Source organism: Vanellus vanellus (genome assembly GCF_965231255.1).
Source record: "Vanellus vanellus genome assembly, chromosome: 3".
NCBI lineage: Eukaryota > Metazoa > Chordata > Aves > Charadriiformes > Charadriidae > Vanellus > Vanellus vanellus.
In genome coordinates, this window is record NC_138907.1 from 14,485,020 (window position 1) to 14,506,677 (window position 21,658).

The 21,658-nt window shown below is 54.4% G+C and overlaps 1 protein-coding gene across 1 annotated transcript in view; it reads right to left on the reverse strand.

Annotated features, from left to right (window-relative positions):
* Positions 1-77: 77 nt before the first annotated feature.
* The window catches only part of PTK7 (protein tyrosine kinase 7 (inactive)), a 37,218-nt gene continuing 15,637 nt past the window's right edge, over positions 78-21,658 (reverse strand). Inside the window, exons 2-20 of the mRNA XM_082480159.1 lie at positions 13,501-13,794; positions 12,858-12,960; positions 12,216-12,406; positions 11,342-11,489; positions 10,202-10,332; positions 9,662-9,928; positions 9,301-9,434; positions 8,745-8,880; positions 8,494-8,613; positions 8,173-8,322; positions 7,752-7,902; positions 7,265-7,392; positions 6,762-6,965; positions 2,566-2,721; positions 2,151-2,383; positions 1,677-1,757; positions 1,445-1,596; positions 1,189-1,367; positions 78-972 (exon numbers count right to left, since the gene is read on the reverse strand). Coding sequence (XP_082336285.1) covers positions 812-972; positions 1,189-1,367; positions 1,445-1,596; positions 1,677-1,757; positions 2,151-2,383; positions 2,566-2,721; positions 6,762-6,965; positions 7,265-7,392; positions 7,752-7,902; positions 8,173-8,322; positions 8,494-8,613; positions 8,745-8,880; positions 9,301-9,434; positions 9,662-9,928; positions 10,202-10,332; positions 11,342-11,489; positions 12,216-12,406; positions 12,858-12,960; positions 13,501-13,794 — 3,119 coding nt within the window. The 3' untranslated portion in view covers positions 78-811. The remainder of the gene's footprint in view (positions 973-1,188; positions 1,368-1,444; positions 1,597-1,676; positions 1,758-2,150; positions 2,384-2,565; positions 2,722-6,761; positions 6,966-7,264; positions 7,393-7,751; positions 7,903-8,172; positions 8,323-8,493; positions 8,614-8,744; positions 8,881-9,300; positions 9,435-9,661; positions 9,929-10,201; positions 10,333-11,341; positions 11,490-12,215; positions 12,407-12,857; positions 12,961-13,500; positions 13,795-21,658) is intronic.

The window sequence follows — 21,658 nt, forward strand, 5'->3', positions numbered from 1 at the left end:
GAAGAAAACAGTCAAACAGCCCTCTGACAGCAGTGTCTTACAAAGACCAAAAAACACAAACAACAAAAAAAAAGCCTTCTTTATTGAGAGCAGCACATAAAAACCCAACAAAACCCAACCCTTCTTGGCTGCGGTACCCTCCACTCAAGCAAACAAACTAACCCACTCTAGGCTGCATTCCAGTAACAGAAATACTATGGTAGGGAGAAGTCAGCGCTCTGGAAGAGGAAGAAGGGAGAGAGGGAGCTGCCTGGAGTCATCGTACAAAAAAAAAAAAAAAAAAAAAAAAAAAAAAGGCACAGGGTAGTTGGGAAAGGTAGTGAGCTCCTTCATATGCCAGGCACTTTGTGTTCCTGCTGGCTGGCCTGTGCCCATGGGGCGCGGGGAAGGCAGGCATACCTAGCACAGACGGACGGAGAGAGAGAGAGATGCCAGGCCGGGCCGGCAGATACGCACGTGGCGAGGGGGGGATGGAGAGCCTGGTGCTGGAGCTCAGCTCTTGCTGGGCGAGGAGGAGCTGCGCTCCATCCACGCCGGCAGCCCAAGGGTGGCGGGCTGGGCAGACGGAGAGCAAGAGGCAGCAAGGGCTGTGTTTTGGGACCCATGGAGGAGAGGGGTTGGGGGGAGAGGGTAGGGGTGGGTGGGGTACACTGGCTTGTGCTTTGAGTCCAGCAGCTGCTGGTGCCGAGCTGCTCGCTGGCGCATTGAGGTCGGGCTCAGCAAGGGGCTGCAGGAGTGCCAGGGGCTCCCCAGACACCTACAAGACCCCTGTCCACCCCGCCGCGTCCTTCCCCAGCAAGAGCCAGGATGCTCAGGCTTTGCTGTCAGCTGGGCTGTCCCCGAGGGCGGTGGCAAGCTCGCTGAAGGAGGGTCGATCCTTAGGGCTGGGGGCCCAGCAGCGCTGCATCAGCTTGGTGAGGCGGGAAGGGCAGCCCTCAGGGTGCGGAAGCTTCGTCTTTCCTGACTGCAGACCTGCCATGAAAGCAAAATCCAAAGTGGATATTGAGAAGAGGTGTGATCCTCTCTGTGGGGTGCAAAGAGGGCAGCATCTCTCCACATGGGCTGGAACAGCCTCCCCAGCACTGTGTCAGGAGCAGGGGGAACATCACACAGCCCAGCTGGCCCCATCTACCACAAGGAAAGGAAGGAGGTTACACCACTAGGGACAGCACAAGGTACTCCACATACCTGCTAGAACCTCATCATCTGCCAGTGGGGTGTAGGGCATCTCCCCATGCATGAAGACCTCCCACATGAGCACCCCAAAGGACCACACATCTGACTTAGTGGAGAACTCATCCTCCAGCACAGCTTCAGGTGGCATCCAGCGCAGCGGGATCCATGCCTGGCGGAAGTGGTAGTACTCGCTGCAGGCGGGACAGGCAGGTAATGAGATTGGTGCCACCCCATCCCCTCCCATTCCCCTGCCAGGCTCCCAGTTGACCTGTTGTACACGTCCTTGCTGAGGCTCAGGGATGAGACCTTGACCTGCCGCTGGGCACTGATCAGGCAGTTCCTGGCTGCCAAGTCCCGGTGCACGAACCTGCCATTGGAGAGATGCTCCATGCCCAGGGCCACCTGTGTGCAGAGAGACACCTGACCCCAGAGAGATGTCAGCACTGGCTGCTCTCCTCAGGGTCCCCAGCCCCACAGCACCTCCAAAGCTGCACTATCACCTTATGTTTGGTAGTGAGGGGCTGCGGCTTCAGAGACTCATCTTTGCTCTTGGAGATCCTCAGGAACTGCTTCAGGTCCCCCTGGGAGAAAGACAGCAAGTCAGAGGCAGCACCTCTCCATGCTGCCAGCCGCATTGGTCCCTGCAGTGCCTGGATGTGGCAGGCCCACTGGGAGCCCCACAGATCCTCATCTCCTGGGACATAGCCCCTGCCTGAACTCATGGTCCCTGCCCTGTAGGGCAAGCCAGTATCTCACTTCTGGGCCTCAACTAGCTAATATTAGGTCTCTCTTGCAGGAGACCCCCATTCCCTTTGAGACTCCCACACACTGAGAACAATGGTAAGCTCAGCCTGGTCTCCCTACACTTTGCTTGCCCTGTGCTGTCAGCCTGAACTATGTCACACTGGTAGGCCCCAAGCCCATTGTCCATCCCTTGTCCTCCTCACTGCAGGCACTGCTGGCAGGACCCTTACCAAGTCCACATACTCCAGCACCATGTAGTGCGGCTCTGCCTCGCGGCACAGCCCCAGCAGTCGCACCACGTTAGAATGGTTCAGCTTGCCAAACATCTCTGCCTCTCGCCGAAAGTCCAGCTGCAACTGCTCATCCCTCGTCTGCAGGCTCTTCACCAGGACCAGTGCTTCACCCTCCCCATCCTCTGCACCTTTTGCCTTGGCCAGGAACACTTCACCAAACTCCCCCCTGCCTGGAAGCGTAGAGCAGCACACGGGAAGACAGCATATATTAAGACAGCACATGTATTTGACAGCCCAGCAGCTGCAGGGCCCTCTGTACCCCAGCACATCCAGTTTTCCAGCTAGGACATGCTGGGGTTTCCTCACAGGTCTCCTGCTGGAGTGGGGTCAGAGCCAGGGTGGCCCAGCATACCCAGGGTTGTGATTGTCTGCAGGTTGGAACGTGGAAAGTGCATCTTGTCGGCAGCACTGTGCCGCTTGCTGGCCCCAGAGCTGCTGCCCAGGTTGGTCAAGGCCACTTCTTCCTGGATCTCTGCTGTCATCTGCCCATTCTGCAGCAAAGCACCACCTGCAAGGGAAGTACAAATGGCTTCAGCATCCTGCCAGGCTGTGCAGAGAATGTCATGCTGGGGATCAGCCCCTTCTGGGGCTGACACTCCAAGCACCTACAACTGGCTCCAAGAACCCCAGCTTGATGTCTAGCCCCAGGCAACAGAGTGGCCTCCACACAGTCGTTCTCTCTGCGCTCACGTCCAGCCCTATCTCTGCCAGCCCTGCAGCCACCCTTGAAATCAGATGCTGAGCAATGGCTTTGGTCCCAGAGCCAACCAGCCCCATCTGGCCTTGTCCATCCACTCAGTCAACCTGAAGGGGTGGTTACATCCAAACTACCATTGACAAAACTCTGCAGAACAGCAGCAGGAAACCGGATGCGTCAGGCAGAGGTAGAGCAGAGAGGACCTTGCTTACTATAACCAGAGCCTATTGATGCCCAAGAGACTCTCAAGTCTATCTGGCATCGGCTGCTGCAGCCTGACCCCCCTGCTCCTGCTCACTTCCCAGCAAGCCAGCAATGCTCGTGTCCTTGGTAATCTTGAACCTGTCAGACCAGATCAGCCTGGAGTTCCCTTTACTGCCTGGGTTAAAGCAGTGCTAGGAAGCACTGCCCCTACAATCAACCCCAGCAAGCTTTCTGCTCAGGAGCTCTGCTAGAAATTTCTCTGGCAACAAACAGACGCCAGCAAACAGGACAAAACATTATTGCCTTAAGATAGTAGAGAACCCTGCATTTTACAGGCAGCTTGTAGGGGAAAGACTGTATAAATAGCAAACTTTGACTTTGAATGCATTTACTGCTTGGATCAAAGTTGGCACTAGGACGCAGTATTTCCCATAAGCTGAAGGCAGGAGTTTGAATGTATAGCGGGGCACAGCAGTGAGGTAGGGTGGCTGACGTATGTGCAGCATCACCCTACATTACCGTGCATGCTCCATTCCAGCTAGTCCAGGAACAAGCATTAAGGAAATACCTGGCCATGCAAAAGAATTTAATCACAAAATTAAGACCTGACTCAACATAATGGAACTCCAACAGGAATCCCACTGCCCATAATTTCCATCAAGGGGTATTGTACAGCAGTGTGCGTACTTGCATGCTTACAATGCATGCGTACAAGAGAGGTACCAGCACATCCTGAGCAGATCTGGTCACGGTGACAGGGATCGTGGCTTTGTAACAGGTAGGCTTGGAGCTGTGAAGACTGAGATATGTTGACTTAAGAGCCATGGCTACTGACAGACATCCTCTCTCACATGCTGGAGAAACATTTGTAGAAGACCATAGCGAAAACCCACCATCTACCCTATAGATCAAAGCTCAATGCTACGTATGCTCTCCCTAGTTTTATGCTAATTATTAGCAAGACTGTTTGACTCTGTGCTGTCTGCACTCATGACGGATAGTAGTTTCTCAAGACTACAAGCTTGAAGCCAAGCGGATAATACAAGACGACTGCTGCAACTGTGCCAAGAAAATACCGAAGGCTACAGAGTGAGTACGCTGCCACTGAGAGACAGCACCAGCAGGCAGCAACGACAGACACTTTTGAGAACAGACATAGCCACATTTCACAGAGCTTTGACAAGACAGTCGGTAACAAAGAGACCGCAAAAATGAAAAGGAAGTTTAATTTATGTATCCAGCAGTCCAGAGGGGAACCAAGTGTAGGGGAGCTGCCTGCTTTGCCCACCTGCCTGCCACACCTGAGCATCTCCTGGAGAAAGAGACACGGGCTATGCTGTCCTGGAGAAATTGGCACATGCCAACACAGAAATCAAATGTGTCCCCACAGTCCCCACAGCCATTAACCTCCTCAAATTCTATGTCTATGTTCATCCCCAAAAAGCAGCACAGTCAGACAGAGGGACACTGTGAGCAAGCACCCTTGTTACACAGGATGTGGCACACCAAGGACATGACCTTGGAAGGTGACTGACTTGTTAGGAGTGCATTGATCCATAGGAAATCCATAGGAAGGATCCACTGCAAATCCACAGGAAGGCCAAATCTGTCTGGATCCTGAGGGCACTGGAAAAGTCAGCTGGTGGTCAGCCAGTACATCAGGTAGGTGCTGAGATACTTCAGGTCACCCAGCTAAAGAGGGACCACACCAAAAGGAGGAAAAGAGCCAAATCTTTGAAGACCATGGTGAAGGGGTTGACTCCACTGGAGCTGACAGCAAACACAAACCACTTCTCCAGAGAGGCTATGGAAGTACCAAAAAGGAGTGCAGACATCTGGGCAGCTGGGTCTGCTTGTAGCAGTGAGGATGCATCTCTCTGACAGCTAAACCGGTTCCAAATGAAGGGGATAGGAACAGGCAAACTCTGGCAGAATAAAAAGAAAAATATAAAGAAGATAGACCAAAATAAAAATCTGAGACCAACTCAAGAAGGATTAAAACAAATCCTTTCCCAGGAACAGGATGCTGGCCAGACCCTGTTGGCACAGGTGATCTGCCTGCGACTTGTCTATGGGAAGAGCTCACAGTGGTGACAGCAGCAGAGCGCAAAGCCGCAGAGATACTCCTGCATCCCTGCTCCCAGGAGGATCCCCACAGCCAGACTTCTCTTCTGGAGGTCTGGCTCTGTTCAAAGTACCAATACAAGAGGAAAAGCAGGAGACAAACCCAGTGGTGATGTTTTGCCAGGACCTCACAGCAACCCTGACATGATCAGGACATGGCTGTGTGCTACAGAACTGGGACGGAGAAGCATGACATCTGCATTTACACTGGCGTGGGGGGAGATCTAGGGAATTATAAAGGCAGCAAACTCAACTGCACCCCATCACTTACAAGTCCTCACTGGTATCGGTGATGCAAGCACAACCACGACATCAGAAGGAAGAGCTGAAACAGCTTTTGGAAATGAAAACAATGCCCCAGAGATCACAGAATCACAGAATGGTCAGGGTTGGAAGGGACCTCTGGAGATCATCTAATCCAACCCCCAATATCTTGGGTTCACTGAAGGAGTCATGTAGCTCATGCACAACAGGGATCCAGTTTAGCCTATTTGCAGGGATTTTGCAGGGTCTCATGGAAACAGCTGTTAAAAAGGAACTCAGCTGCCAGAAGACAGGAGGGAACATCCTCCAATGGACACAGAGAAGGTAGGAACTAGGGTAGTACAACATGCTGGCAGCTGCTTGCCAAAGCCGCCAACTTAGCTAGCAGCAAAGGTGCAGGCCAGCTGTGGCTAGCTGCAGAGGGACACCGAGCACTGGGGGACACATGATGCCTGGGGAAAGCAACCCTGATGTCCTATCCACAGGGGTGGGTTCAGCCCTGAGCTGCCTGCTCTCTCTCCAGAGCGAGCTCTGTGGACAGGAAACCGAAGCCAGTGGCACAGCTGGGAACAGGACGCAGCACAGCTGTTTCACTCTGCAAAGCTGGATGCACCAAGTCCTGTCTGGGGCTCCCTGTCTTAGAAAGGCAACATTGCAACCAGAAATGGCACTTGCAGGAATGATTAGACATACAGAAGAGCTGTGTGTTCCAGTGCAGAGCTGATAAGTGACAAGTTTGAAAAGCAGAGAGTTTTTAGATAACCTGTTACGTTCCAGAAGTCCTTGCTGGAGGATGCTGTAAATGCTCAAAGCTTATATGGGTTTCAGAGATAACAGGGTGAGTTCACAGCAGAGTTCAGGGCTGTTCAGCGAAAAGTCTTCCCTCCAGCACCAGGAGCTGCTGAACTGTGATTTGAACAAGCCAATAAAGTACATTGCAATAGGGACGCTCCCCTCCCCCTGCCAAAGGGTGTATGGTGATGCCATGTACACAGCATCCAGCTGGAAAGCAGGAGCGATACATAAGTCAGCAGACAGAGATGGCCATGACATGGGGCTGGGATGCAGGTTTCACACTAACTTGCCTATTTTTCACCTGGCAGCAGGTCTCTGCCACCAGCCATAGCCAAAACCAAGAGCAAGAGACTCCAAAGGTAAGGAGTTCCCTATTCTCTGGGAGCTCACTGCCCCTCAGCCTCTGCAGTGCAGGGGTAAGGGGCCAGCAGTGAAGCCCTCACCCCCAGGGGTGCCAGTCTCACCATTCAGACACTCCATTTCAGGCTCCTCGCCCTCTGGGTGCTTCTTCAGCCTCTTGGCTTTTCTCCGCTTCTTACAGTAGAACATCAGCCCCAGCACGATAATAATGTAGGCAACAGCTGCCCCCACTGAAAGCCCAATGGTCTGGATCATCTTGTAGGGTGTGTGGCTGCCAGGTCCCTCATCCTCTTCCACTGCTGGCTTGTCTGTGGGACAGAGAGCACCGAACCCATGAGGGTGCTGAGGGATTTCCCAAATCCTGCTCAGGAATGTGCTGGAAGAATGAGAAAAGTGTGTGTCGTCCCCCCTCCCGCTGCTGTGGTCACCTCCTTATCCAGCCACAGAACGCTGGGCACAGTCCACAGCACACTGTGCTGCATCCCAGTATGGATGCTGCCGTGACTCCCTAGCAGGCATGACCTGACATGCAGCACCCACTGGTGGGATCAGGAACAGGGCCGGGGACACCAGAAGGCCATGTCCCGACTTTGGGCACTTCCCTTACCTACAACGTATAGGAAGGCCTCACGGTGCTTGATGTTGCAGCTGTTGCCGGCGATACAGGTGTACTTTCCAGAGTCCTCGGTGGTGACGTCGTAAATCACCAGGGAGCCATTGGGCATGATCTGAATCCTGCCAACCACACAGAGCTCTTTGCAAGCACCAGAGGGCAGAGGCAGGCTTGGAGCACCTGCAGCCCCATCTCCCCAGGGTGCCTCAGCCTCAGCCCCTTGTCCCCAGTGCAATTATCTTGAATCTCAGCCTGTGCAATGCTCAAGAACATATGGTTGCAGCTCAACTGCAGCTTGGCAGGCTGTGGCAGAAAGGGTAACCCTGGGGCCAGAAGAGTCCAGGCCCTGGGACATGGAGACAACTGACTGCGTGCCCCCCAATCTGGGAACACAAGACTGCACCATTGGCACCCACATGCTGGGCAGGCATGGGAAGCACGATGCTGTGCCACATTACAGTTTGGAATGGAGGCTGTGTACCTGGGCAGGAGCTTGCCGGGATCCAAAATCTTGTCCTTCCCTTTCCACTGGATGTGCGGCACGGGGTCCCCCTCTGCCTGGCACTGGAACATGGCCGTGTGCCCCTGGTACACTGTTGTGGGCTCTGGCTCTAGCTTGAAGGTGACGTAAACTGAAGGCAGAGAGGCCGACACGAACGCTGTCAGCTCCTGGGAATGGTGCTGAGCTCCCACAAGAGAGCAGAGCCAGTGCTGGCACAGTGGCACATGCCCTCTCGGACTGTATGCAAAACACTGACAAACTCAAGTGCCATGGGGCAGAGCTCAGGGTCAGGCCAGACATTTCTCTCACTGCAGGGGCATGCCAGGTGGGTGCCACCCAGGCAAACCTACTGCAAGGCCAGCACAGCAGGAAACCCGCTTGCCTGCCATAGAGCCCTCACCTGCTACCACAAGCTGCACAGTGGCACGGATCTCGCCCTGCGGACTGTTGGAGGCGATGCACGTGTAGTTCCCCGAGTCGCTCCTGCTCACCTTGTGGAAGGACAGGATGCCGGCATTGTGGCTGACATGGGATGGCAAGCTGCTCCCATCTGCAGGACGCAAGAAGAGGGATGCAGCAGTCATGCATGAAGCACTTTGCCACATGGCGGCTTCCCAGGCAGCCGCAGCACCACTGCTTTGCCCATGTTGGAGGTAGGCCAACGCAAAGTTCCTGGGGCCCCATGTCAGAAACAGACATATCGCATCCAAGTCTCCCTTACCTGTTTTAGTCCACTGGATGGTGGGTTTTTCCCGGCCAGTGGCTGAGCAGGACACTGTAACCTCCTTATCAAACTCCATGCACTGCAGCGGCTGGGGTGGGGGGGTGAACTTCAGCTTCTCTGCAAGAAACAGACGTGCTGTTAGGACCCCCCAGCTGCAGGAGGCACTGGATCTGGGGGTATCACACCTGCACCTTGCCAGACAAAAGAGCTCCCCACAAGGGGAGGATGTGGAGTGCTCGTCAGCATACCTAGCACGTGCACCCGTGCGTATCCCTCGATGCTGCCTGCTGGTGTGCTGCTTACACACTTGTACATGGTCCCATCATATACCTCCACGTTGTTGATGCGCAGTGTCCCATTCTCAGAGATCTCAAACCGTGAGTCCTGCCCAGAGGGAGGGAGGGAGCGGGGCAGAAATGACACTGTCACCAGCCCTGGGTTCAGACCTTGCTTGTGGCACTGCTGACCCTCCACACGCCCACACTATGCCTCAGATAGACACAGCCCTGCTGAGACCCACATGGAGAACTGAGACAAGCTGCAGTGACAACTCTGAGGGACATCTCTCTTGTCACTGCCCCAAAAGCACAGGGCTCGCTGCCAGCCAAGTGGCTACAGACAGCCAGTTGTGCACCCATACACCAGTAGGATGGAGATGGTGCCAGGAACATGGCCAGAGTTGGGGTCACAGGGATGCTGGGCCTAGGAGCAATGCGAGAAACAGCAGCAGCAGCAGAGCAAGAAGCTGAGCAGGCACCTGGCACAAGTGCCCATGAGCAGCAGGGACTTGCCCCATTGCCTTACCTCAGAGATGGAGACACCATTGCGGTACCAGGTGACGGTGGGTTTCAGGGAGGCCTTGCTGAGGCAGTGCAGGTATCCCGGTTTGCTCTCCTCCAGCTGGCTGTCCTTGGGCATCTCCACCCACTTGGGTACCGCTGGGCATGGAGGCAAAGGGTTACACAGGGCCACTCACCACCCCTCTGGCCAGCACCAGCACAGACCAGAAAGGCAGTGTGCAGCCAGCCGTAGGGCCCTGCAGCCCAGCCATGAGAGATATGCTTATCTGTATCAGTGAGGTGATGCTCCATCCCCCCCCAGCTCACCCCAACCACCTTATCCAGACCCTTCCTCTGCCCCCAGCCCTTCTCAGAAAGCTGCCTACTAGCCACAGTGATGCTCAGCTCCTGTTTCTTCTCTCCAGCCTTGTTGGCAGCGTGGCATGTGTAGGTCCCTGCATCTGTCTCGGTGATACTGGTGAAAACGAGCTGCTCTGCCTCTTGGTACACCCGGCCAGCAGTGGGAACTCGTTCCTGGTTCCTCTCCCACCAGACCTGGGGTGTGGGTATGCCTCGCGGGGCAGTGCAGGCCACGCGGTGCCCCTGGTTCGCCGTCAACACTTTTGGGGAGAAGGGTGCCATTTCTTCAATCTCTGAGAGGAGCAATAGAGAGCACGGCTCAAACAGGGCAAGAGCATGTAGCCAACCCACCACAGAATCATCCCCATGGGAGGCACCAGTCAAAGGAGAGAGCACGCACAAACTATGTTTGCTCCCCTCAACCAGGCAGCAAGGATGAGCCATCTCACAGATAAACCAAGCAGTTCTCCATGTACTGACCCATTGCTATACTGTCACATAGTTGCAGAGTGACATTGCAACTCTGGAACCCGTGGCCCACCCTGCCACCAGCCCCAGGACCTCACCTGCTAGCCGCAGAGTCGCCTTCAGCACAAGAGCTTTTCCCCTCTGCCCATGGCCAATGCACTTATAGACACCGGTGCTGCGAGCCCTCACCTGGGTGATCAGCAGGGAGCCATTGGCGAACACGGTGGTCCTGGGCACATGGGGAGAGGCAGGGCTCAGTGACCATCTCTGCAGGACATGGGTCGGAGCCACAACCCCATGATGTCCTACATGAGCCCATGGAATCAAGAAGGAGACTTTGTGCTGAGCCAAAGCTTCCCAATGCAGAGGAAGCAGCACACATAAACAAGATGGTGGAACATACGCTTCATGGAGGAAATGAGCTAATAGAAATCTCTTTCTTGGAGAAGAGCTGGCTCCCACCAAAAAAGATGCATTACCAGACTGGGCCAGCTCTGAAAGCTGGCACAGCCAGCAAAAGGGGTAGGGGGCACAAGGTGGCGCCCGGGAGCTGCCAGGCCACTGGGCATCTGGCACCCAGACAGCGCTGCTTGCCTTGCAGTTTGGCTGAGGGACATCCCGGGCTCCAGGATCACTGTCCGTGGGAAGCCTGGGCTGGGAGATGTCCCCAGCTCCGGGGATTGTCCCATACATAGGTGTCTGGGGCTCAGAAACATTCCTGGCTCTGGGTATCACCATGCACTGGTATCCGGAGGTTCAAGATAGCCATGGGTGCAGTGATCACTGTGCAGGGGACTGGGAAGTGTCCCTGAGTCTGGGGATCACCACCTGCGGGCATGCAGTACTGGGACACATCTCTGACTCTGGGAATTGTCCTAAGTGCGTGTCTGGGGCCTGAGCTGTCCCTGGCTCCATGAAATTGTCACACATGGACATCTGGGGCTGGGAGATATCCCCAGCTCTAGGGATCATCATGCACAGGCATCTAGGACTGACAGACCCACAGACTTACTTGAGGACAAACTGCTTCCTCAGTCCTACACAGATAAAGGACATGCATGAGTACAAACACCCAGCTAAACGCAAACCAGCCAAGCTGAGAAACCAATCCCGATGGCCAGCCTGATGTTGAATGCTTGCCCTCGGGCACAGCCAGGGTTTGGCCTCTCACTGCTGCTTGTGGAACACGGTGCCCCCTCTCCTCCCAGCCCTGCCCACATCACCGTAGTCCCTATTACTTGGATCTGTTGGTGATGGGGCTGTCTTCAAAGAGCCACTCCAGCGTGGGAGGGGGCACAGCTGCAAACTGGCAGTCAAACATGGCCTCTTCATTCTTGGTCACGATGAGGTCTTGTGGGACAATCACTGCCTGAGGAAAGCTCTCATCTGCAACGGCAGAGACCACGGGAGGGTAAGAAGAGCAGAACAGCCTGTGCTGTCCCTTCACGAGTGCTGTGGGGAAAACTCAAAAAAAAGCTGGGCGCACCCTGTGAGCCCAAAGGAGGCAGACATGCCACTATGGCTGTAGTTACACAGCCAGAGCCCAGGATTCCATGCAGTAGCTGCTCTGGGGAAAGCCTCTTCTGCTTCCAGCAAGTCCCTGAGCACCCTGGGCTCCTAGCAGACAGATCAAACCTGTCACTGGACCGCGAATTCCGTAGTCCAATTCCAAATACCTCTCTAAGGTCAACATCTCCTGCCCTCCCCAGGCCTTGCCACCAAAGGCCAACAGGGTACCTCACTCATGCAGCACCGCAGTAGCACTGGTATTAGCAAAACCAGCAGCACCTACAGCCTCCAGGGTCTGAACCTTGTTGAAGGAGGGAGGACCCTGGTGCTTCTGTACCAGGGACACCAGCTGTCCTGGTCTGAGGTAAAACAGACCTGCTCCAGAGAGATGCAGGGGCAAATAAACACCTGTAGACAGGGTAGAGTTCAAACCCAGTCAGGTTCGTCAGGCCTGTCTTTGGCCAGAAGTTTCACACAGAGACAGTCCCACCAGCCTGACACTTCCCCTCCAGCCTGGCTCCCACCCGGCACCAGAGGGGAGGCTGTTAGCAGAGCAGTAAAACAGCCAAATTCCCAGCCCTGAGCAGCCAGGACAGAACGCACCGATGATATTCAGCGTGAAGTTGTTCTGGCTGCAGACAAAGCCGACGGCACTGCGGGCACAGCAGTAGTAGAGACCATTGTCATCGGGGCTGGCGCTCTGCAGGGTCAGTGTTCGCTCCTTGTTGCTGACAGAATAGGTGCTGTGGCCATCAGGGAGGGGGGAACCATCCCGAAACCACTGCCATGTGGGGCTGCAAGACAGGGGCGAGAGGGTGACCAGGTGCAGGGCACTGTCAGGGCTCCCCAGAGAGCACGTGTGCGGAGGAGACAGCCCAGAGATGGCCCATTTCCCTGGCTCTCCGTCCCCACTGCTGGCCCCGACACAGACACGAAGCCATGAGACATGCAGCCAAGTGGACGGGACATGACTAGAAAGCAACGGAGAGTGACCGCAGCACACCAAGCAGCTCAGCGACTGGACTCTGACAGCCCGTCCTTACTGTGCTCCTCGCTACGCGGCTCTGAGGAAGCCGTGTGCCTTCTCCCCCGGTGCTCAGCCACAGGCTCAATCCTGCCTTTCGCCTTCCCTAGACTCTACTGAATCCTCGCAGGAGAGAGGAGAGAGAGACAGAGGAGAAGAGCACACAGCGAAGGTGCAAGAGGACCCCTGGCAGGGTCCACTCCTCGGGAGGCAACCCTTACCGCGGGTGGCCGTCGATGTGACACCGCAGCACCACTGTGGAGGAGGGCTGGATCTCAGCTACGCTGGCCGGCTGCTTCAGCACCACACTGCCTGTCTCAATCCCTGTGGGACCAAAGAATATCAACACAGCCCAGGTGGATGCCGACTCAGCCATAACCAGAGCAGGCAGCAAGGGCACAAGCATGCTTGAAGAGATATAAGCCCTCAAGCCAGCATGCAGTAAAGGGACTCCCAGCCTGCAAATGTCCCACTTTGCCCTGTGTAGCTGTTCTGTAAGGGATAAGAGGGGCTCTGAAAGGATCTGCAGTGCTCAGGACACACTTGGTGCAGTAACATCCCTATTTCATATATACAAATGGGGAAGGTGGCAGGTGGGGAAGCATCTCTGACAGCCTTGGGGACATCAGAAGATGTAAGTGGCTTAGAGGGCATGAAGGACATGGCAGGTGGAGCTACCATGGACCCTACTTGCACAGTTCATTCCACCTGATCCCTGTCTGACCACCCCCCCGACACGCACTAGCAGACAGCCTGGCAAAGCTGTTTCCAGTCTCAGGCCCTCCCAAGAGACTGCTTTGCCCCATCCATGGTGGGCAGCACCAGGCTACGGTGTGTGCGGGGCTGCCCTCACCCCACACTCACACTTGATATTGAAAGATGCATTGGCTGTGCGGGCCTCCTCCCCAGTGAGCAAGTTCCTTGCTACACACTGGAAGTCCCCGGCATCCCGGTGCCGATCAACAGCAGCAAACTGGAGGTTGCTGCCTTCCTTGAAGCGCTGCTCCGTGTCCTGAACGGGGAGCCCATTCTGCAGCCACTCGAACTCCACATCGGCTGGTTCCTTCACCTCGCAGCGGAGGATGGCACTGCGGCCATGCAGGGCGTCCTGGGAGTACGGCTCCTTGGTGAAAAGGATCATTGCCTGAGTCCCCACAGCTGCAAGACAGAAAAAGGAGGGCATGTTTAGACTATGGCAATGGGGAGAAGGGAATAGGTAAGCATGTGATGTTCTCAAGGGTCTCCACACAGCCAAAACCACTGTGTTAGGAGAAAAATACCCCAAAACACGTCTGCAAAAAAACAATCCCCGATGGGGGAGTTTAGACAGATCTGTACTCAGATTCCAGCACAGCCGCTTTAAGGCTGTCTCTCCAGCAATCACTGGGACAGGGTGGCCTGAGCTTGCCACAAGCCAGGGAGAGCCCTCTGCTCCCTGGGTCCAGGGGCGTTAGGAGGGAGCTCTGGACACCCACTGTTGAGTGCCATACTTCCAGCCTGAACAGAGGAGGTGTCTCACAGTGTATGAACTCACCAAAGTCAGTCACCAAAACATGGGAGAGCAAGCAGCTTCCTGAGAAGTTCAGATGTTTCCTTGGGCTCCTCTTGTCGTGTTTTTTTTGGGACGTGTCCTAAGTCCCAGCCACGCATCAAGATTTCCCCAAATCAGAAACACCCACAGATTCTTTCTAGGCTTTCCTTAAAGCTTCCCTTCTTGGGACCATGTCTTAGTCTCACCTCCACATCCTTGGAAATTAGCAGAAAAAAACCCAGTCTGGAACAAGGAATGCCCACAGGAATAAACACAGCAGCTGCTGGAGCACAGAGCAAGGGGATGCAGCAGCGACACCCCAAGCTTGTGCTGGAGGCTCAGCCCACTTGCAAGTAGGAACGGAAACAAGAAATTGCAATGGTTGACCCCAGGGTCTGATAGTGGCCGTGGGGTGGCTCTGGAGGGCTGGAAGCATCTCTCTGCAGTGGTGGAAAAGCCCAAGAATCCTCCTCCACACACTAACCTCCATCCGAGAGCTCAGGGTCCCAGGGACACAGCAGCCAGCGCTTCCCTAGGACTGCCTGATGTGGCTGCTGAGGGACCGAGCTAGCATATTCCTAAATCCGGCTGCTGCCTGGCCACAGCCAGCCATGCAGGCGCTCTGCTCCAGTTACCAGCTGGCCACAGAAAGGGAAGCAGACAAAGGGCAATTCAGCACACGCCGACTGCTGTTGGACTGTGTTCCCAGCATCATGCTCTGCAGGGAAAGAGGCCAAGCAAGGCAGATTTCAAGCATTTCAGAAGCAATCCCTCATGAAGGCCAACAAGAAAGTGGTCAAAATGGTGTGTTTCCACCACTGCAAGGAAAACGGATTCAGAAAGTGGCTGCCTGGACAAGTTACATGAACAGGATCCAAGCCCAGCTGAAGGGCAGTTCCTCTTTGGAGGCTCAGCCGCATCCTCCTGCCTGGTGTTTGTATAAAAGCCTGGTGAAGGGACAGAAACTGACACAACACCTCAGTCACCCAGAGCTAGGTAAGGCATCCTGTTCTGAAGGGGATGTTCTGAAGGGGGACATCTAGATCACTGCATTCCAGAAAGCCTCAAGAGCCCTCTCCATGCTGGAAAGCCTTTGGAGCCTACCGCATAGCAAAGCCTCTCCTACCTGCAGTTGCTCAAATGGCCAAACCACAACAGCACCCAAGTGCCAGCCTCACATTTCCAGCACAACTAGCCTGAGCTCTCCTGCTCACAGCGACAGTGAGGCGTAGACACAAGCACTCATCCAGCACCGATGCTCCCCAGGATGAGGCTCCAGCCTCCGAGCTCCATGCACATCAGCCAGGAGCAGGGGCACCTTGGCTGTGTCTGCTAACACTCCTTCCCTGTAGTCCAGACAGAGAGCATAACAAAGTCCTCCTGTTGTGAAAACCGCAGAAGCCTCTTCTGAAAGACACTGGGGCAGAAGAGACAGTTGTCCAGAGCCCAGCCGTCTTTACTGCCCGCAGCCTTTGCAAGATGGGACTATGGATTCAATTCTAATTTTCAGTCACTCCAAAGAAGCCACCAGGAAGGGGGCAGCAAGGAACTGGGAAGGTCACAGGAACAGCAGGGCACAACAACATACCACAGGGTGTAGGATGTGGACCTCATTGCAGTCTGGGTTTCTATCTTCAGCACCCAATTGTGCCACTGACCTCAGTGTGAAGGCAACATACCCAGCCAGGCTAACTCTCACACTCCCAAAAAATACCCAGCAACACCAAGTTTGTTGGAAGTCAGCTTAGCAAAACCCAAGCCAGTGCAGAGCTCTCCCCTAGTTAACACAGCTGGGCCAGCCACAGTCCCACAAAGCCAAAGCCAAGCAGCAATCCCAAATGTGTGTGCTGGCAAGCACCCGCCCTCTGCATATGTATGTGACACAAGCCCTGGCTGGGAGAAAAAGAAACCCTCAACACATGTTTCTGGCCTAAAACCATTTCAACTATGGCTATAGAAAGCTTTTCAGGAAAGCTTCAGCCAGATTAGATAAACGTACTTGAAACACAGCACACTCGAAAACACCCAGTGGTATTTTACCCAAAGGATATTTAACTGAAATGGAAAACCCTCCTGTGAGGTAATAGATGAAGGTTAAATGAATTGTGTAGGGAGGTCGCACTGGTCCCCAGGTCCCTACGTGTCCCCAGCATATCATTCCCACACACCACAGAGCAAATCATCTGCAGGGAGGGGACAGGCACCAGCAGGATGTGCAAGGATGGACAGAAGAGGAGGCTCAGATCACATCCTGTCTCTGAGAGCATACTTACAGCAAAGATCTGAATGCAGGAACACAGCATCCTTCATGCAGAGGTATCTCCCTGCTCAAAATTAATCTCATTTATTTAAGGAGGCACACAGCAGCTTCCCAGGAAAAACACACTAACACCTGCATTGCCAACTTGAATTTTTACCAAGAGTATCTCAATTCACTTTTTGGGCTTGGGATGCCCCCAGTACTTGGCCCTTGCAGCCTTCTCCAAAGGCCACAGTGGGCTGAGCACGTGCAGAGCATTTCAGGACGACAAATAAAATTAGCAAAGCTGCATCCAGCACAGACTTTGTGAGCAACCCTATGAAGTTAGTCACTGCTGCCTGAAGCTCTGCAGAGCAAGTTTTCAATCTTATGAGCTTGCCAGGGAGCAAAGGGCTCTCCACAGCTCCGGCAAAGGAGACCCAGCCCCATGGTAGCCAACCCGCCTCGAGCGCTGCCGCAGCATTACTGCAGCAATTTGGCAGCAGACTGCAGCACAGCCTGGGAACGGCTTTGGTTTGAGGCCGTTCTCCAGAGCTAGAAAAGCGAGAGACATCAGCATCACTGTTTTCATCAGCCAGAGCTCTAAGAAAGTGCATGAAAAGAGTAATAAGGATCTGAGGGAGCCATGGCAGAGCTAGGGGCTAGCACTGGGAAACTGGGGCTGAAGTTTTGAGGGAACCCACATCCCTGTTCCTGGGCAGCACCAGGTTTGGTACATCCCATGCACGGAGACACCGTAGGGCTCCTGGGGAAGGAGGTGGCAGCGAACTGCTCAGCTCTGTGTCTCAGTGCTCACCTCTGAGGCTGGACACTGTCCTGCCACACTGTGTCGTGGAGATAGCTGGGCAACAGGCAAGGAGCCTCATAAACTTCACGGCTTGCTGGGCTTTGTAATCATGGAGACAGAGCCAGAAAATGTGTGGGGTGGCAGGACTCACCCCCAGGGGATCAGCCATCTCTAAGGCTATATTTAGGGCTTCAGCACAGTAGAGGGTCTCTGGCCCCAGTGCAGCCTGGCCAGGCCTGGCAGTGAAAACACCCAGCCCACCTTCTGCACCATACCAAGCGGCCTGAGAGCACCACAGATGCTGCCTGGTGAGCCTCTGCCGTGGCAGCAAGCCCAAACCTTCACACTCATCTTCCAGGCAGCAAGGGCACAGGCAGCATTACAAAGCCAGGCTTTGACCCAAGCCGGGTTTTCCATCCGTTGCTTACCGCTTCAGTGCCAGTCCCACACGAGCGCTTGCCTGGGGACACTCCAGTAGCCCATCCCCATCTGGGTGCCACAGAGCAACTGTGCAAGCTGGGGAGACCATGCAGAACATCTCCTGCCCTGCCTGACAGGCCAAGTCGCCTACATCTTGAAGCAATCCAAAAAAATCATTGTCTCCTTGCCTAACGACATCGCTTGGGAATGCAGCCTCAACCACAAGGCCTTCAGCTGCTGCGCAGCCCCTGATCCCCACTGTCTCCACAGCCATCTCATTCACCTACCGCCATGCTGGGGAAGCAACAGGCAAGCTGGTCAGCAGCGGCGTGTGCTGCAGCATGGCAGCCCCCCGCTTGCCCAGGACACTTGAACCAAGCGGCACTTGCGGAGGAAAGAAAGCTGGCACAGATCTCAGCCAGCGATGGCTAGCCTTGGCAGGCATTTGCCACGGTGCCAGCAGAGCTGGGAGCACTCTGCACTGCTCCACATCCCCAGCCCCACAGGAGATCCATGCTCCCCTCCATCCAGAGCTGCCTATCCCCAGGTATGCCCAGTGCCCAGCTCCTGGGTACCTCCTCACCCAGCTAAATGAGCTCTGGACAGAGGACAGAAAGGCAAAAGGAAAGGATCCATTTCACTTTGTACCCAAAAGAGCCTAGGTTACCAACCTCTTGAGACACCACAGCTGTTGCAAGGATATGAGTAATCCCAAAGCTGTTTGCAACCAAACAAGGAATTAAAAGCATGGGAATGGGATTTGGGAGAGGGCTTTGTGCAAGTTTAAGGTTTCCTGGTTTGGAAAGCAAGCCCAGCACTGTGGGGCTTCTGCAGCATGTAGCCCAGCCCCGCTCTCCAGCCAGGCCACAGGAGCGTTATTCCGCAGAATTGCTTCTAGGGGCATTTCAGCAAAGTTCACACTGGCTCAGATCAGCCAGATGTGCAAGCCAACTACTTCAACGCTCTGCATCTGGAACAATGGATTAGAGGAGCTGCAATTCATCTGCAGCGGCAGCAAAACCCAGAGCACCCAAACTGCAGCCTTCCTCCCCAAAGGGGAACCATCCTCCTCCTCTTCTTCCCTGCCAGCAGGAGGCCTTGGATCTGCCCCAGCTGCGGAGGGGGACAGATGGCTTACAGGAAACAAATAAAGGGGGATGGCTTCAAACCAGAAGAGGGTAGATTTACATTAGATATTAGGAAGAAATTTTTCACTGTGAGGGTGGTGAGGCACTGGAACAGGTTACCCAGAGAAGTTGTGGAAGCTCCATCCCTGGAGGTGTTCAAGGCCAGGCTGGATGGGGCTTTGAGCAATCTGGTCTAGTGGGAAATGTCCCTGCCTATGGCAGAGGGCTCAGAACTAGATGATCCTCAAGGTCCCTTCCAACCTAACCCATTCTATGATTCTATGAAAATGAAGACCCACAGATACCAGGATGCAACAGAAGTAGGTAGCTGCAGAAACAGGCACAGCCAGCTTCCCCAGGGTGTTCTTCTGGCAGAGGGCATAGCTGGCCAGCATCTGTTCTGGCCTCTCAAAGCAGGGAGGACCTCAAATGCTCCCATGCTGCAGCAGGGGAGCTCATAGCTGTCCCAGCTCCACTGTGGAGCCAGTGTCCCTGGGGGTGCCCAACTGGCTTGCAAGTCTCAGCCTTGAGGTGGGAGCTGGATGTATTTACACCACCAGCTCAGCACCTTACTAGACAGAGAGCTTGGTAACACACTGTTAAAGATTTGTTCCCTGTTAATTTTCCTTGATAGTCAGCAAAGATGCTGTGTTCCCTAGGAAAGCACTGCTGCAGCACATAGGTGGGAAGCCTGCTCTCCCTGGCTTCCCAAATCTGCAGAGCCCTTTGCAACACTCTAGGGCAAGGAGAGCAGCAGCTCACCCGGGGTACCTCGCAGCAACCACACTGCACTTTCCTGCAGCGAGGAGGCTGGGGATACAGCTGGGAGAGAGAAGGGTGACCTGGCCAGAGATGCCCTAGTCCCCACAACTAACTTGAGGTGGGCAGTGGGAGTAGCCCAAGTCCATCCCCAGGCTGCAGCCCTTCAGCCTCAGACTGAGGAGCATGATTAAGAGACATTTTCACCATTTTCTACCAAGCGACCAACTCTGGATGTGTCAGCTAAATAACAAACCTCAGCAAAGTAACATGGCAGCAGTATCTCTTTGCCACCTGGGAAGCCATTGCTGATGTATCACCATCCCACCATATCCATACCACAGCGTTTACGCTGCTGCCACTGCCATTGCTCAGACCATCGAGGAAACAAAGCCTCTGCAACCAACCCACTAGAAACACTGGCTCCTCTTTGATGAGGATCCACTAAGGGAAAAGGAAGGTTTGAATGAGCTGATGTACTCTGGACTCCTATCACTCTGCAGCACTTGCTCCCAGCTCCATAGACCTGTAACAAGGCAAAGAGAACACAGGCAGAGCATTGCTCTGAAGCTGCCATTGCATCCCTCAGCAGCATCCTTAGCTGCTGCTAACCCCAAGCAAAACCAACAACCCAGGCGACAGCTATGAAGACTAGCTGGCTTCCTGCAAGCATAGCAGCAGAGCTAAGGGCCACAAGAAAGGCAGCCCTTGAAGGAAAAGAGCATCAAACCACAGCAGAAGGGACTAAGAAGCTCACATTCAGGTCCCATGTCCCAAAGGAGCTCAACATAAGATGGACACGGACAGCTCCAAACACAGGACTGATTTATCGACATTCTCTGGGAAAGACATCAGGTCACAGCAGAAGTCTGGCGCCAAAAGCAACCATAGGCATATTTTCAGAAAAGACCATGACCTGTGCTTCTTCCCAAGGCCACAACAGGCACAGCAGGGATCGTGTCAGGATTTGGGGTCCTGGACTCTCACAGGTTTCAGTAACACATTCCCAGAAAGCATTATCAAACAGGTCTTTTCTTTAGGAGCAATTTATTAAACATCAGTGTCCACAGGCAGCAATTCCCTCTGTTGCCAAGCCCTCGGGAATGGCTCCAATGGTGGGGCTTTGCTTTTAGCCACTCTTGGATCAAAGAGGAGATGCCTCTGGGTTCAAGCCCCAGCTGGCTTCCGAAAGCTGGGCAATCAAATCACTCAGCTGGAGCATCCCAAGCTTGCTGGTCCAGAGGAAGCATTGAGGTCATCGCCCCTCCCAAGAACAAGGCTCAATTCATTGCAGACAAGTTTAATTCCTCATATGCTGGGTACGCACTCCTCATCAGCAGCTTAGCCCATGCAAGCTTGGCAGCAGTTCCTACAAGAGAGCAATGTTCCAGACACCGAAGCGCTGCTAATGCTCTGGACTGCAATTCTCACCTGACAGCCTTTCCTTCTTGCTGTAGCCAGGCACAGCACGCATAGACCCATTGTCCCTGTGACATCTGGGCCCCAAAGGACTCCACACATCCCTCCTTTTCTCTCTCTTCCCCATCCACAATCGTCATCCCAGGCTGTCAGCAGTGCTTCTTTGCTTGCCTGCAGTGTCCAGGCTCCTTCCAACCCAGCCTCCGCTGCAAACAGCCATGTCTGCAGAGAAGCAACCCAGCACTCCCCAGGCCAGGGGAGCCACAAAAAGCAGCATGAAGTAAAACCACTCACCTGGCCTCTCGGCCTGCCCTCTCTGCCACCACTGGACCAGCCAAGCACTTAGTACCTTGATCCCACCTCCTGCTCCCCATCCGCTGCAGCCCAGAGGATGCAGGTTGCCACAGAGCAAGTAACGCATGCCAGCATCTGCTCTTTGTCCTCGCGAGGCTCTCACTGAGCACAGGGCCCCATACAGACCTCCCATTCATGGCTCGAGCAAGCCATGTGTTTCCTGGCACAGTTCATTATGAACATGCTCCTATAAAAGCAGATTTTTGGCATGCCAGGACTTGGGAACAACACATGGGTCAGCTTTTCTTCCCCTCCTGGTCACAAACAGAGCAAGCAGGCTCATTTGTGCCAGCTGAAGCTGTAGAAGCAGGCAAGAAAAATCATGAATGCTTAATAACACAAGCAACACCCCCCTGCCTCGCAGG